The sequence below is a fragment of the Oncorhynchus gorbuscha genome, linkage group LG18 (genome assembly GCF_021184085.1).
Source record: "Oncorhynchus gorbuscha isolate QuinsamMale2020 ecotype Even-year linkage group LG18, OgorEven_v1.0, whole genome shotgun sequence".
NCBI classification, from domain to species: Eukaryota; Metazoa; Chordata; class Actinopteri; order Salmoniformes; family Salmonidae; genus Oncorhynchus; species Oncorhynchus gorbuscha.
In genome coordinates this window covers 15,452,034-15,466,744 of record NC_060190.1, presented here as the reverse complement: position 1 = coordinate 15,466,744, position 14,711 = coordinate 15,452,034, and the positions used below count along the sequence as shown (strand labels likewise).

The following is a 14,711-nucleotide window of genomic DNA, read 5'->3' as shown; positions in this document are numbered from 1 at the left end:
CCGTGAGCGTTACCGCTCGATCAGACTCTGGCTCTAGAATCCCTTGTGTCTATAGCCACCAGAATCAGGCCTGGTTAAATAATGCCAGACGAACACTTCGGTTCAGCACTGCATGTGAAAATGCGAGCGGAGGGTGTGATATGTATTGTCTGGAGCAGATGTTAACTTGAATCAATATCTGGTCATGTTCCTCTCTTGCGTAAAGACTGTTTCACTCTACCTACTAATTTGAGCCAGTTTGCTACAACCGGAAAATATTCCTGCAGCAACAACAAATGTCATTTGTTATGTGGATTATAAATAACCCCCTAGAGTCGATTGACACACCAGTGCGTCAATCTAAGTTACATAACAACAACAAAAATCCCCATCAAAATCAGTCAGTTTAAGCTAAAGATATCTGTTTCTTTGCATTGGACGTGTCTCAATCCACCACATCCGCCCGTGCCGCACGTCTGTATCTGATGTGAAAGGAGGCGGAGCTAGAGCAGTGTTTGTCAGACCATGAGACATCCCGAATGTCTTCTCATGGAAACGTCTGCAGTGTACGAACGGTTTAACCTCACGGCTTTTAAAAAACGAATGGAAGTATGAAGGTAGTTTTGTGCCTAACCCCAAAAAAAGAGGTTAAATATGTGTAAAAATAAATAAATATCTATATACAGTACCAGTCAAAAGTCTGAATACACCTACTAAGGATAGGGTTTTTCTTTAAAATATGTTTTGATTTCTTTAACACATTTTTGGTTACTACATGATTCCATATGTGTTATTTCATTGTTTTGATGTCTTAACTATTATTCTACAACATAGAAAATAGAGATAAATAAAGAAAAACCTTTGAGTGAGTAGGTGTTTCCAACCTTGTAATATCTATGTATATCATCATGTTTCTTTTTTAATGGCCAAATGAATCAGTCAGTTAATCAATAATGCATTTCCATCTACTGTATGGTCAATGCATCTTTAATTACTGGAGGTAGTGTGAGTACAGTTACTCTGCTTTGTAATATCCCTGTTGAGTTGTCATGGTGACCTAAAGAGCTGAGCTGTCATTGGACCAGATCCCTTGAGTGGCCCCCAGGGAGTGTTTGGCCCCAGGCAAGGTGTCCCTATGGCCCCTAAGGCTTAGAACTCTGTGACTTGGTGATGTGCCCTCTAAAACACATGACCTACACCACTCTATGTATCTGTCACTATGGGACTGTGCTAACAGACATGAGTAAGAAAGGAAGAGAAAAGAGAGCAATAGAGGAGAGGGGAAAGGAGAGAAAAGAGAGCGATAGAGGAGAGGGGAAGGAGAGAAAAGAGAGCGATAGAGGAGAGGGGAAAGGAGAGAAAAGAGAGCGATAGAGGAGAGGGGAAAGGAGAGAAAAGAGAGCGATAGAGGAGAGGGGAAAGGAGAGAAAAGAGAGCGATAGAGGAGAGGGGAAAGGAGAGAAAAGAGAGCGATAGAGGAGAGGGGAAAGGAGAGAAAAGAGAGCGATAGAGGAGAGGGGAAAGGAGAGAAAAGAGAGCGATAGAGGAGAGGGGAAAGGAGAGAAAAGAGAGCGATAGAGGAGAGGGGAAAGGAGAGAAAAGAGAGCGATAGAGGAGAGGGGAAAGGAGAGAAAAGAGAGCGATAGAGGAGAGGGGAAAGGAGAGAAAAGAGAGCGATAGAGGAGAGGGGAAAGGAGAGAAAAGAGAGCGATAGAGGAGAGGGGAAAGGAGAGAAAAGAGAGCGATAGAGGAGAGGGGAAAGGAGAGAAAAGAGAGTGATATGGGAGAGGGGAAGGGAGAGAAAAGAGAGCGATAGAGGAGAGGGGAAAGGAGAGAAAAGAGAGCGATAGAGGAGAGGGGAAAGGAGAGAAAAGAGAGTGATATGGGAGAGGGGAAGGGAGAGAAAAGAGAGCGATAGAGGAGAGGGGAAAGGAGAGAAAAGAGAGCGATAGAGGAGAGGGGAAAGGAGAGAAAAGAGAGCGATAGAGGAGAGGGGAAAGGAGAGAAAAGAGAGCGATAGGGGAGAGGGGAAGGAGAGAAAAGAGAGCGATAGGGGAGAGGGGAAGGGAGAGAAAAGAGAGTGATATGGGAGAGGGGAAGGGAGAGAAAAGAGAGTGATATGGGAGAGGGGAAGGGAGAGAAAAGAGAGCGATAGAGGAGAGGGGAAAGGAGAGAAAAGAGAGTGATATGGGAGAGGGGAAGGGAGAGAAAAGAGAGCGATAGAGGAGAGGGAAAGGAGAGAAAAGAGAGCGATAGAGGAGAGGGGAAAGGAGAGAAAAGAGAGCGATAGAGGAGAGGGGAAAGGAGAGAAAAGAGAGCGATAGGGGAGAGGGGAAGGGAGAGAAAAGAGAGCGATAGGGGAGAGGGGAAGGGAGAGAAAAGAGAGCGATATGGGAGAGGGGAAGGGAGAGAAAAGAGAGTGATATGGGAGAGGGGAAGGGAGAGAAAAGAGAGCGATAGAGGAGAGGGGAAAGGAGAGAAAAGAGAGCGATAGAGGAGAGGGGAAAGGAGAGAAAAGAGAGCGATAGAGGAGAGGGGAAAGGAGAGAAAAGAGAGCGATAGAGGAGAGGGGAAAGGAGAGAAAAGAGAGCGATAGAGGAGAGGGGAAAGGAGAGAAAAGAGAGCGATAGAGGAGAGGGGAAAGGAGAGAAAAGAGAGCGATAGAGGAGAGGGGAAAGGAGAGAAAAGAGAGCGATAGAGGAGAGGGGAAAGGAGAGAAAAGAGAGTGATATGGGAGAGGGGAAGGGAGAGAAAAGAGAGCGATAGAGGAGAGGGGAAAGGAGAGAAAAGAGAGCGATAGAGGAGAGGGGAAAGGAGAGAAAAGAGAGTGATATGGGAGAGGGGAAGGGAGAGAAAAGAGAGCGATAGAGGAGAGGGGAAAGGAGAGAAAAGAGAGCGATAGAGGAGAGGGGAAAGGAGAGAAAAGAGAGCGATAGAGGAGAGGGGAAAGGAGAGAAAAGAGAGCGATAGGGGAGAGGGGAAGGGAGAGAAAAGAGAGCGATAGGGGAGAGGGGAAGGGAGAGAAAAGAGAGTGATATGGGAGAGGGGAAGGAGAGAAAAGAGAGTGATATGGGAGAGGGGAAGGGAGAGAAAAGAGAGCGATAGAGGAGAGGGGAAAGGAGAGAAAAGAGAGTGATATGGGAGAGGGAAGGGAGAGAAAAGAGAGCGATAGAGGAGAGGGGAAAGGAGAGAAAAGAGAGCGATAGAGGAGAGGGGAAAGGAGAGAAAAGAGAGCGATAGAGGAGAGGGGAAAGGAGAGAAAAGAGAGCGATAGGGGAGAGGGGAAGGCAGAGAAAAGAGAGCGATAGGGGAGAGGGGAAGGAGAGAAAAGAGAGCGATATGGGAGAGGGAAGGAGAGAAAAGAGAGTGATATGGGAGAGGGGAAGGGAGAGAAAAGAGAGCGATAGAGGAGAGGGGAAAGGAGAGAAAAGAGAGCGATAGAGGAGAGGGGAAAGGAGAGAAAAGAGAGTGATATGGGAGAGGGGAAGGGAGAGAAAAGAGAGCGATAGGGGAGAGGGAAGGGAGAGAAAAGAGAGCGATAGGGGAGAGGGGAAGGGAGAGAAAAGAGAGCGATATGGGAGAGGGGAAGGGAGAGAAAAGAGAGCGATAGGGGAGAGGGGAAGGGAGAGAAAAGAGAGCCATAGGGGAGAGGGGAAGGGAGAGAAAAGAGAGCGATAGAGGAGAGGAGAAAGGAGAGAAAAGAGAGCGATATGGGAGAGGGGAAGGGAGAGAAAAGAGAGCGATAGGGGAGAGGGGAAGGGAGAGAAAAGAGAGCGATAGGGGAGAGGGGAAGGAGAGAAAAGAGAGCGATAGGGGAGAGGGGAAGGGAGAGAAAAGAGAGCGATAGGGGAGAGGGGAAGGGAGAGACAAGAGAGTGATATGGGAGAGGGGAAGGGAGAGAAAAGAGAGCGATAGGGGAGAGGGGAAGGGAGAGACAAGAGAGCGATAGGGGAGAGGGGAAAGGAGAGAAAAGAGAGTGATAGGGGAGAGGGGAAGGGAGAGAAAAGAGAGCGATAGGGGAGAGGGGAAGGGAGAGAAAAGAGAGTGATAGGGGAGAGGGGAAGGGAGAGAAAAGAGCAATAGGGGAGAGAGAGGTGAGAGAGAGAGAGAGAGAGAGAGAGAGAGAGAGAGAGAGAGAGAGAGAGAGAGAGAGAGAGAGAGAGAGAGAGAGAGAGAGAGAGAGAAAAGAAGAAATACTTTATATAGACTTTATATATTCACTTTGTATGTTGTCTACCTCACTTGCTTTGGCAATGTTAACACATGTTTCCCATGCCAATAAAGCCCTTGAATTGAATTGAATTGAATTGAGAGAGAGAGAGAGAGAGAGAGAGAGAGAGAGAGAGAGAGAGAGAGAGAGAGAGAGAGAGAGAGAGAGAGAGAGAGAGAGAGAGAGAGAGAGAGAGAGAAAAGAAGAAAGAAGAGCAATACTGTTGTGAGGCAAAAGACGGCGGGAGAGATTAATAACCAGAGAGAGTTCTCCGTATTACGTGACATCACGCAATCAAAAAATATCCCATCGTCTTTGGCCCATGCCTTATGATGAGGGAAAATTGTTACAGAGACACATTAAAGGATAATTATGATGAAAGATTACAGGCGTATACATATTTGATGTACTGGGATGGCACGCTCTTCAGAATAACATATTCCTCTGGATGGAACGGAGGCAGACGCCTCCTTTACTATTAAACAGACAAGCTAGAGAAGAGAGGGAGAAAAAGAGAGAGCAACATGGAGGAGGGGGAGGAAATAGGTTTATGTGATTCAATCATTCAATTCCGTTTCCCCTGTTTGGATTCGTTTGGTTTGTTTCTTGTGTGTTCCCGGAAAAGGAATAACTTGACGGAGCGAACTCAGAGGGAGGGAGAGAGAAAAAGAGAGAGAGAGAGATAGAGGGGGAGAGAGAAAAAGAGAGGGGAATTCGACAGCTAATGATAGAGTGTAGAAAGTAAGTGAAATAGAGAAAAGAGAGGGAGATTAGAAGTAGAGATGAGTGATGTAATAGGAATCACAGTCCACTGGAGCAGAGAGAGACGTGGCTTGATCCTTCCAACTGTAAATGTGTGTGTGTGTGTGTGTGTGTGTGTGTGTGTGTGTGTGTGTGTGTGTGTGTGTGTGTGTGTGTGTGTGTGTGTGTGTGTGTGTGTGTGTGTGTGTGTGTGTGTGTGTGTGTGTGTGTGTGTGTGTGTGTGTGTGTGTGTGCGCGTTCCTCTGCGTACAGTATGTGTGAGCGTGCATGTGTGTGTGTGTGCGTGTGTGTGTGTGTTCCTCTCTGTGTCCTTTGTGCACCACCATTAATCCTCGTGTGCTCCGTCAGAGGGCTGTGCTCTGTGCTTTGGTCCTGTGCCCAGCCTAGCAGCCTTTAACCACCTCAGGTGAACCATCTAACCCCCTCAATGAGACTGTCCAACAACTCTCCTCTCCCTCCACAGCCACTCTCCAAGTCAAAGTGATTCCAAATCATGTGTCCTGCTGTTGGACACCAAATCTAACTGGGCTTCTGGCTTTAATTATTAGAGACACCTCAGGAAATCCATTTATTCTAGTCCAAGACAAAGACAGCTATCCATCCAGTAAGGTAGGCCACAAAGCTCCAGGAATTGTCTTTTGCTCATAGATAACAAATCCTGGCTGTTCTATGCCCTCTACTAAGCCCCTGCTTAGAGCCCCTGCAGAATGTAGGATCTTAATTTGATCCCTCTTTTGTCGCTGACAATTTTCAAACGTGTAGTATATTTCAGTTATAAAAGGTTTCTAAAGTTTGTCATTTCCGCTTTGACATTTCAGACGTGAGATGCCCTAAAAAATAGTTGGGGGAGAGGGTGCTAAGCTGACATATGGAATTATGGATCAGTTAGCTATTTGATTTTTCATTTTAGGACCCCTTTAGGTAGAAAAAAAATGGAATAGAATATGTTTTGATTTGTTTAACACTTTTTTGGTTACTACATGATTCCATATCTGTTTAGTTCATAGTTTTGACGTCTTCACTATTATTCTACAATGTAGAAAATAGATCAAAAATAAAGAAAAACCGTAGAAGGAGTAGGTGTGTCCAGACTGGTCCTGGTTTGACCGGCGTAGGCCGTCATTGCAAATAAAGAATTTGTTCTTAACTGACTTGCCGAGTTAAATAAAGGTGAAATCAAATCAAATAAAACATGAAATATATGATGCCACCACGTTGAAACATCAACACGTATAGTATGTATATTTAAAAACTATCGAGGATACACACAATAAAGTCAAAAACATATTAGCACTATTATTCGCTAAATTAGGTCTCGGCTTTTTGTGTATCCTTTACAGCTGTCTACTGCTTGTACTTAAGCCAGCCACAGCCTGAGAACACTCGTCTAGAATGAGTTTCATTTCCTCCCCTGAGACCGTTTCTCTTTCTGTAGCTAACTCCCCATCACTGTGGACAGACAGTTAGTCAATTAGGCAGCTCAGCAATCTATCCTCTACCTCATTTACAGAGAGCACACACACACACACACACACTCCCTGATCCTCTCTCTGATCATTATCTGTTAGTGGGGGTTAATGCTGCCTGCTGACTGGGCAAAACAGTTAGTGGGTATTGCGCACCTCTGTACACTAAAACTCCTTCCCAAACCGCCCCTCCCTTCTCCCTTCAAGGGAGCCGTCTTATCCTGCAGAGGAAATTGTATTGGCTGTTACAGCAGGCGGTATGGGGCCTTTTCTATTTCACGCTCCAACCAAGTGCCTCACAATTAGCCTCTTCGGCAGCCTGTTAACACTGTCTTACATCTGTAGGAAAGAGAAAGAGGGAGAGAGAGAGAGAGAGAGAGAGAGAGAGAGAGAGAGAGAGAGAGAGGGAGGGAGGGAGGGAGGGAGGGAGGGAGAGAGAGAGAGAGAGAGAGAGAGAGAGAGAGAGAGAGAGAGAGAGAGAGAGAGAGCAACAGAGAGAGAGAGAGAGAGAGAGAGAGAGAGAGCAACAGAGAGAACGAGAGAGAGAGAGATGTATAAGCACAAGCTCTTTATTCTGCTCAACTTTTATTAGCGCTGTTAAGTCATCCAGTCAGATGGTACCGTAAGGAGTTTGAGGTGACACTGATGTTGTTCTCCGTCTGTCGCTACACAGTGTGGGATGAAAGAGCAGCCCAAAGTCTGTTTCTCACTTTGTATGATTGTGTCTTTTCGGTCTGTGTTGTGTGTGCAGGTTCCAGCCAGCAGGCCTGGTAGAGAGGATCCAGGCTATAGCTCAGAACGTGTCCAACATGGCGGTCAGAGTGGAACAGATCCTCCAGAACAGCATGGCCGCCGGCAGAGGTACAATATCATAACACTAATATTACAGACTGTGTTTGTGCTGTGCAATACATAATGGAACTGCCCATGTCTTATTCACATCATTGCGGTGGCCTAAACCTTACTCTCTATGAACATTGTCCTTTCCAGCGCGGTTCCAACAGCTAAGGTGACAACTATGGTGGATGGCTAACTCAGGCCAGCTCAGTGCATCTTGACTCTGGTCGGTTTGGCTCAAGCGGTGTGAAAAGGTTCCTACCACTATATGCCACTATATACTCGACGCTGTAATCCTCCGGCGGGTGATCAGAACATCAATTCCAAACTTTCAAACGGCAACACAGGTCAGACGTTTGCACCTCAGATCTAAAAAAAAAACAGCAGCCATTCAAAGTGCGACAGAACAAGTGATTCGCGTATGAAAATGAGCTGGTGTGTGGGAAATGAAAGTAAGATCTACTGTAATAAAACAGATGGACAGTACAGCCGCAGAGTCTTCCTTTATTCCCGTCTCCATTGTATTGCTTTCCCTCCACTGCTGTTGACTCCTTCTGCCCACCTCCTCCTTTTTTAATCAAATCAGAAATAATTCCGCTACTGGCACAAATGATGCCGATTGCGCTGGAAACATACACACAGGAAGAGGCACACGCGGGCGTTTATCAAGGGAACTCAGTCCTTCATCAACTCTTCTTCCCTCCTTCTCCCTCTCCTCAACCAACAGCAAAATCTTTATCAGAGGTAATTCGTTTTTTTTTTATCTCCCTTTGTTTCACGGTGAAGACGTGAGGGCAGAACCACAACCGCTTTTTATTAATCGCAGATTAATACAAACCACACCAGGCGGACGCTATTGTGCGTTTCGACTCGAGCGCATCGGGGATTCATCGCGTGGCTGAGAGAGACACACGTGACGATGTGCTCGGAAGTTGGAATTGGCACCTCCCTCCCAGCTAACGCTTTTTTTATGCCTCAAGTTTTTCTGGAATTAGTCCGCCGCACATTTAATGGTGGCCATTGCGATGGTTATTATTGTTGTAATCAAATAGACGGCGCTGAAACGTGTCGCTGGGAGATATGTGGCGTGTTTGAGAGGAGAGAAGCTTGAGGGATGGAGTGACTGAGATGGAGAGAGACAAAGCCTTCATTAGACATATGGAAGCAGTCAGAGAATGTTTTGGTCCAGAGAGAGGAGTGTATATATATATATATAGAGAGAGAGGGATAGACAAAGGGGTAGGGGAGATAGAGAGAGTGGAAGTGAAGTGAGAGGGCGGGTGAGGAAGCAGGAGATCTCTCGTCTTCCTGAGTCCAAGACGGAAACCCCATCAATCTTTCTTCCCGTCTTTCTCCCATCCATACTGCTGGAACTTTGAGTTTCAACTGCAGTCTCTCTTCCTGGCTGTAGGCCCCCAGCTGCAGGGAGGCAGTTAGCCAACTCAATGGACCAATTAATGCAGTGAGTGCAGTGTGAGTGAGCGGATACACATTGTACCGTTAGCCCGGGAGGGGGGTGGCAGCAGTGACGAGGGGTTGTATTTCTGTACCCCACGGTGAACACTGTGCACCAAAGCAGGCCTGATGTTGCATGTGAACTGATGGTACATATGGTTTGCTGAAAATGTTGTTAAATGTCTGTTTTAAGGATGTCTATTGTCTTCAGAGAATAAGTATTCTGTTGCTATTCAAGGTGATGTAGGCATAGATATGAGGCTCTGTCACGGCCATCAAAGGAAGTGGACCAAAGCGCAGCGTGGAGAGCGTACATAATCCTTTTATTTAGGTGACACGAACAATAAACAATACAAAACAACCGTGGAACTTAAGGGCTAAGTGCCACAAAACAAAGTTAACTTTCCACAAAGAAAGAAGGGAAAGGGCTACCTAAGTATGGTTCCCAATCAGAGACAACGATAGACAGCTGTCCCTGATTGAGAACCACACCCGGCCAAAACATAGAAATACAAAATCATAGAAAAACAAAACATAGAATGCCCACAACACTGATTGACAATAAATTTCACATGCTGTTGTGCAAATGGAATAAACAACAGGTGTAAATTATCGGCAATTAGCAAGACACCCCCCAATAAAGGATTTGTTCTGCAGGTGGTGACCACAGACCACTTCTCAGTTCCTATGCTTCCTGGCTGATGTTTTGGTCACTTTTGAATGCTGGTGGTGCTTTCGCTCTAGTGGTAGCATGAGACGGAGTCTACAACCCACACAAGTTTCTCAGGTAGTGCAGCTCATCCAAGATGGTACATCAATGCGAGCTGTGGCAAGAAGGTTTGCTGTGTCTGTCAGCATAGTGTTCATAGCATGGAGGCGCTACCAGGAGACAGGCCAGTATATCTGGAGACGTGGAGGAGGCCATAGGAAGGCAACAACCCAGCAGCAGGACCGCTACCTCCGCCTTTGTGCAAGGAGGAGCACTGCCGGAGCCCTGCAAAATGACCTCCAGCAGGCCACAAATGTGCATGTGTCTGCTCAAACGGTCAGAAACAGACTCCATGATGGTGGTATGAGGGCCCGACATCTACAGGTGGGGATTGTGCTTACAGCCCAACACCGTGCAGGACGTTTGGCTTTTGCCAGAGAACACCAAGATTGGCAAATTCGCCACTGGCGCCCTGTGCTCTTCACAGATGAAAGCAGGTTCACACTGAGCACATGTGACAGACATGACAGAGTCTGGAGACACCGTGGAGAACGTTCTGCTGCCTGCAACATCCTCCAGCATGACCGGTTTGGCGGTGGGTCAGTCATGGTGTGGGGTGGCATTTCTTTGGGGGGCCGCACAGCCCTCCATGTGCTCTCCAGATGTAGCCTGACTGCCATTAGGTACCAAGATGAGAACCTCAGACCCCTTGTGAGACCATTTGCTGGTGCGGTTGGCCCTGGGTTCCTCCTAATGCAAGACAATGCTAGACCTCATGTGGCTGGAGTGTGTCAGCAGTTCCTGCAAGAGGAAGACATTGATGCTATGGACTGGCCTGCCCGTTCCCCAGACCTGAATCCAATTAAGCACATCTGGAACATCATGTCTCGCTCCATCCACCAACGCCACATTGCACCACAGACTGTCCAGGTGTTCATTAGGAGCATGCCCAGGCGTTGTAGGGAGGTCATACAGGCACGTGGAGGCCGCACACACTACTAAGCCTAATTTTTACTTGTTTTAAGGACATTACATCAAAGTTGGATCAGCCTGTTGTGTGGTTTTCCACTTTAATTTTGAGTGTGACTCCAAATCCAGACCTCCATGGATTGATAAATTTGATGTCCATTGATAATTTTGGTGTGATTTTGTTGTCAGCACATTCAACTATGTAAAGAAAAAAGTATTTAATAAGAATATTTCATTCATTCAGATCTAGGATGTGTTATTTTAGTGTTCCCTTTATTTTTTTGAGCAATGTATAATGTGTGTGTTCTATATCTCCACAGTGTACCTATATCTCCACAGTGTAACTATGATGTGTGTGTTCTATATCTCCACAGTGTGTAACTATGACGTGTGTGTCTCTTCTCTTCAGCAGTGAGAGACGGCTCCTCAGGCCAATGTGAGGTACCCAGAGACCCCCACTACCCAGACTGCCCTGGAAAAGTCGACGTGAGTTTCTCTCCGTCTATCTAGCTAGGGTATAAGAGATTCTCCTGATATCTTATTACCAATGTTCCCTCTAAGCTCCCGAGGACTGCAGTGCAGAATAAATATCAGCCCGCGCAGAGAAGCACGGGATTGAACTTCACTCAATTTTATAGAGGTTTCCCCCTTTGTTAACACTTTCAACGTTTCCCTTTTGCCTTGGGAATTGTGATTGAATCAATGCAACATACCGAAACAAAACAAAGACATTTTGTTGTAGGGAGAACGCATTGGAGTAGGATTCTAATTGCATTGAAATGCATGACTCAATCAATCAATCAAATGTATTTATAAAGCCCTTTTTACATCAGCGTATGTCACAAAATGCAGATGTAGAAGCACGGTGGCTTGTAAATACTCTCTAGAAAGGCAGGAACCTAGGAAAAAACCTAGAGAGGAACCAGGCTCTGAGAAGTGGCCAGTCCATTTTCTGGCGGTGCCGGGTGGAGATAACAGTACATGGCCAAGATGTTCAAACGTTCATAGATGACCAGCAGGGTCAAATAATAATAATCACAGTGGTTGTAGAGGGTGCAACAGGTCAGCACCTCAGGAGTAAATGTCAGTTGGCTTTTCATAGCCGATCATTCAGAGTTAGAGACAGCAGGTGCGGTAGAGAACTCAGGCCGTACTCTACACAGACTTGTGGGGCATAACCAATCAGAGCTGGAATAGGCTTATATGCAAACAGACCATTGCCATATATGGATCTGTGTCAATCACTTTAAACTGGACTATGTTTACAGCATGAGCGGTCGTGAGTAGATGTGCTTTGATTTGAAATTTAAGAAAGAGCTGCATGTAGCCATGTGTGCACATTTGTTCATATCCTTTGCTAGTTAGTGAGTTATTAGCCCAGTTATGGATCATTTGTAGTCAGCAATGGGGGACTGATTGCTTCCTGTAAGAGCACAAAACGTGTACATTTCTAGCAATCTTTGAAAAGCAAGTCAGGTAAACAGTCTTTTTTTGTCTTAACGGGGCAGATGTGTATTTTGAGACAGGCTTGAATAAGCTAAGTAGCCAATAGGCAGAGGTTAGCATAATTTGTCTGATTCTCTGTAATAATGGTGCATTTTAATAATGCATTTTTTTTGTAAAGAGGTTTCTTGTATCCAACAACACAACAACATTTTCAGTCACCTCCTTGTCTGAAGGACAAGTGGATAAACACGTTCATGTCAAGTCCTGCATGTTTTTTTCTCTCAAAAGCCTCATGGAATGTAGGCCAACATTGAACACCACACATTGGCAGCTACTGTAGGCTGAATGATAGAACAGCTATTTCCATGTTAAAATGTGATGGGATGCATTTTCTTCATTGTTCTTGATGGTAGACCACTCTGGTAGGCCTTCATTATGATCAACTAGCTACAGTAGCCTACTTGGCCACTGTTATAACTGTGAGTTAAAGCGGGTACAGTCTCAGTGTTCACAGTCAACGTGCAATGGAAGTTGCACAGAACTTTCACAACATTCAAGTTCGCGCTCAGCAGACCTGAAATTAGCTCAGTTTTTAAAAAAGCAGAGGGAAAATGATTTATAACCTGCAATTCCATCTAACTGTACATTTGTACTTAAGTACAACTAATCTATGACCAAGGAGTAGGAAACTCCCTTTTGTTTTATTATTTTATTTGTGTTTAACAAAGTCAAAGTAACCTGACCATTGAACTTTGACCTGTGTATCACCAGTGGATGCGTGCCCGCTGGACATCAGACCCGTGCTATGCCTTCTACGGGGTGGACGGCTCCGACTGCTCCTTCCTTATCTACCTGAGCGAGGTGGAGTGGTTCTGCCCCCCTCTGGCCTGGAGGAACCACAGCAGCCCCCCCACCGTCCACACACACACACACCAGACCGCCACCACCAAGAGACAGGTGAGACACACACACACACAGAACCCTTCCTACCATCCATACACACACAGAACCCTTCCTACCATCCATACACACACAGAACCCTTCCTACCATCCATACACACATATAACCCTTCCTACCAGCCATACACACACAGAACCCTTCCTACCATCCATACACACACAGAACCCTTCCTACCATCCATACACACACAGAACCCTTCCTACCATACACACACACACACACAGAACCCTTCCTACCATCCACACACACACACACAGAACCCTTCCTACCATCCATACACACACAGAACCCTTCCTACCATCCACACACACACACACAGAACCCTTCCTAGCATCCACACACACACACACACAGAACCCTTCCTACTATCCATACACACACAGAACCCTTCCTACCATCCATACACACACAGAACCCTTCCTACCATCCATACACACACAGAACCCTTGCTACCATCCAAACACACACAGACACCGAACAACTACTGTCAAGAGACTGGTGAGAGGGACACACACACAAACAAAGGAATACTCATGCACTCACAAAAGCAGATGCCCGTATACACACGAGCCCTGCAAAGAGACGCATGGCTAATGCTTACATGTTTAAGCACTTACACACACTAATTCACACTCAAAAGAGCACAGCCAATAGTCAAATGAATCTTCATACTTACACTGTATAAGCTTGCATGGTAAATATGAAAACACGTTCATATGAGCACATGACCGTGTTCTCTGCTAATTGTTTTACTGTTCATCTCTCTCCTCCACCTCCTCCCTCAGCTACCTCCCTCATTGTACTGCTGTATAGCCAACTCCAGACACAGCACAGATGAACTCTTTACCCTCAAACATACAGCTCAGTGCCTGATACTATTTGCAGAACGGTGTTCAAGGCTGAGTCAATATGTGATATATTTTCTAAACAATCCCTGCACAGCTATTAACCAGGTTCAGAGATACCTACACACAGAGAGCGATCCCTGAACACAAGGTGTGTGTGTATGTGTCTGTGTGTGATCTGAGTGTGTGAATGCTGAATGTGTGTGTGTGTGTGTGTGTGTGTGATGTGAGTGTGAATGCTGAATTTGTGTATGTGATGTGAGTGTGAATGCTGAATGTATGTATGTGATGTGAGTGTGAATGCTGAATGTGTGTGTGTATGTGATGTGAGTGTGAATGCTGAATGTGTGTGTGTATGTGATGTGAGTGTGAATGCTGAATGTGTGTATGTGATGTGAGTGTGAATGCTGAATGTGTGTGTGTGTGATCTGAGTGTGTGAGTGTGAATGCTGAATGTGTTTGTGTGATCAGAGTGTGTGAGTGTGAATGCTGAATGTGTTTGTGTGATCAGAGTGTGTGAGTGTGAATGCTGAATGTGTGTGTGTGATGTGAGTGTGAATGCTGAATGTGTTTGTGTGATGTGAGTGTGAATGCTGAATGTGTGTATGTGATGTGAGTGTGAATGCTGAATGTGTGTATGTGATGTGAGTGTGAATGCTGAATGTGTGTATGTGATGTGAGTGTGAATGCTGAATGTGTGTGTGTATGTGATGTGAGTGTGAATGCTGAATGTGTGTATGTGATGTGAGTGTGAATGCTGAATGTGTGTGTGTATGTGATGTGAGTGTGAATGCTGAATGTGTGTATGTGATGTGAGTGTGAATGCTGAATGTGTGTGTGTGATCTGAGTGTGTGAGTGTGAATGCTGAATGTGTTTGTGTGATCAGAGTGTGTGAGTGTGAATGCTGAATGTGTTTGTGTGATCAGAGTGTGTGAGTGTGAATGCTGAATGTGTTTGTGTGATCAGAGTGTGTGAGTGTGAATGCTGAATGTGTTTGTGTGATGTGAATGTGTGAGTGTGAATGCTGAATGTGTTTGTGTGATCTGAATGTGTGAGTGTGAATGCTGAATG

The 14,711-nt window shown here is 45.7% G+C and overlaps 1 protein-coding gene across 5 annotated transcripts in view; it reads left to right on the top strand.

Annotated features, from left to right (window-relative positions):
• Positions 1-14,711, top strand: part of LOC124004050 (alpha-1,6-mannosylglycoprotein 6-beta-N-acetylglucosaminyltransferase B-like) — a 229,084-nt gene that overhangs the window by 77,246 nt on the left and 137,127 nt on the right. For all 5 annotated transcript variants that reach the window (XM_046312803.1, XM_046312801.1, XM_046312800.1 and 2 more), the window contains 3 exons: positions 7,169-7,278; positions 10,797-10,873; positions 12,605-12,790. In XM_046312803.1, coding sequence (XP_046168759.1) covers positions 7,169-7,278; positions 10,797-10,873; positions 12,605-12,790 — 373 coding nt within the window. The remainder of the gene's footprint in view (positions 1-7,168; positions 7,279-10,796; positions 10,874-12,604; positions 12,791-14,711) is intronic.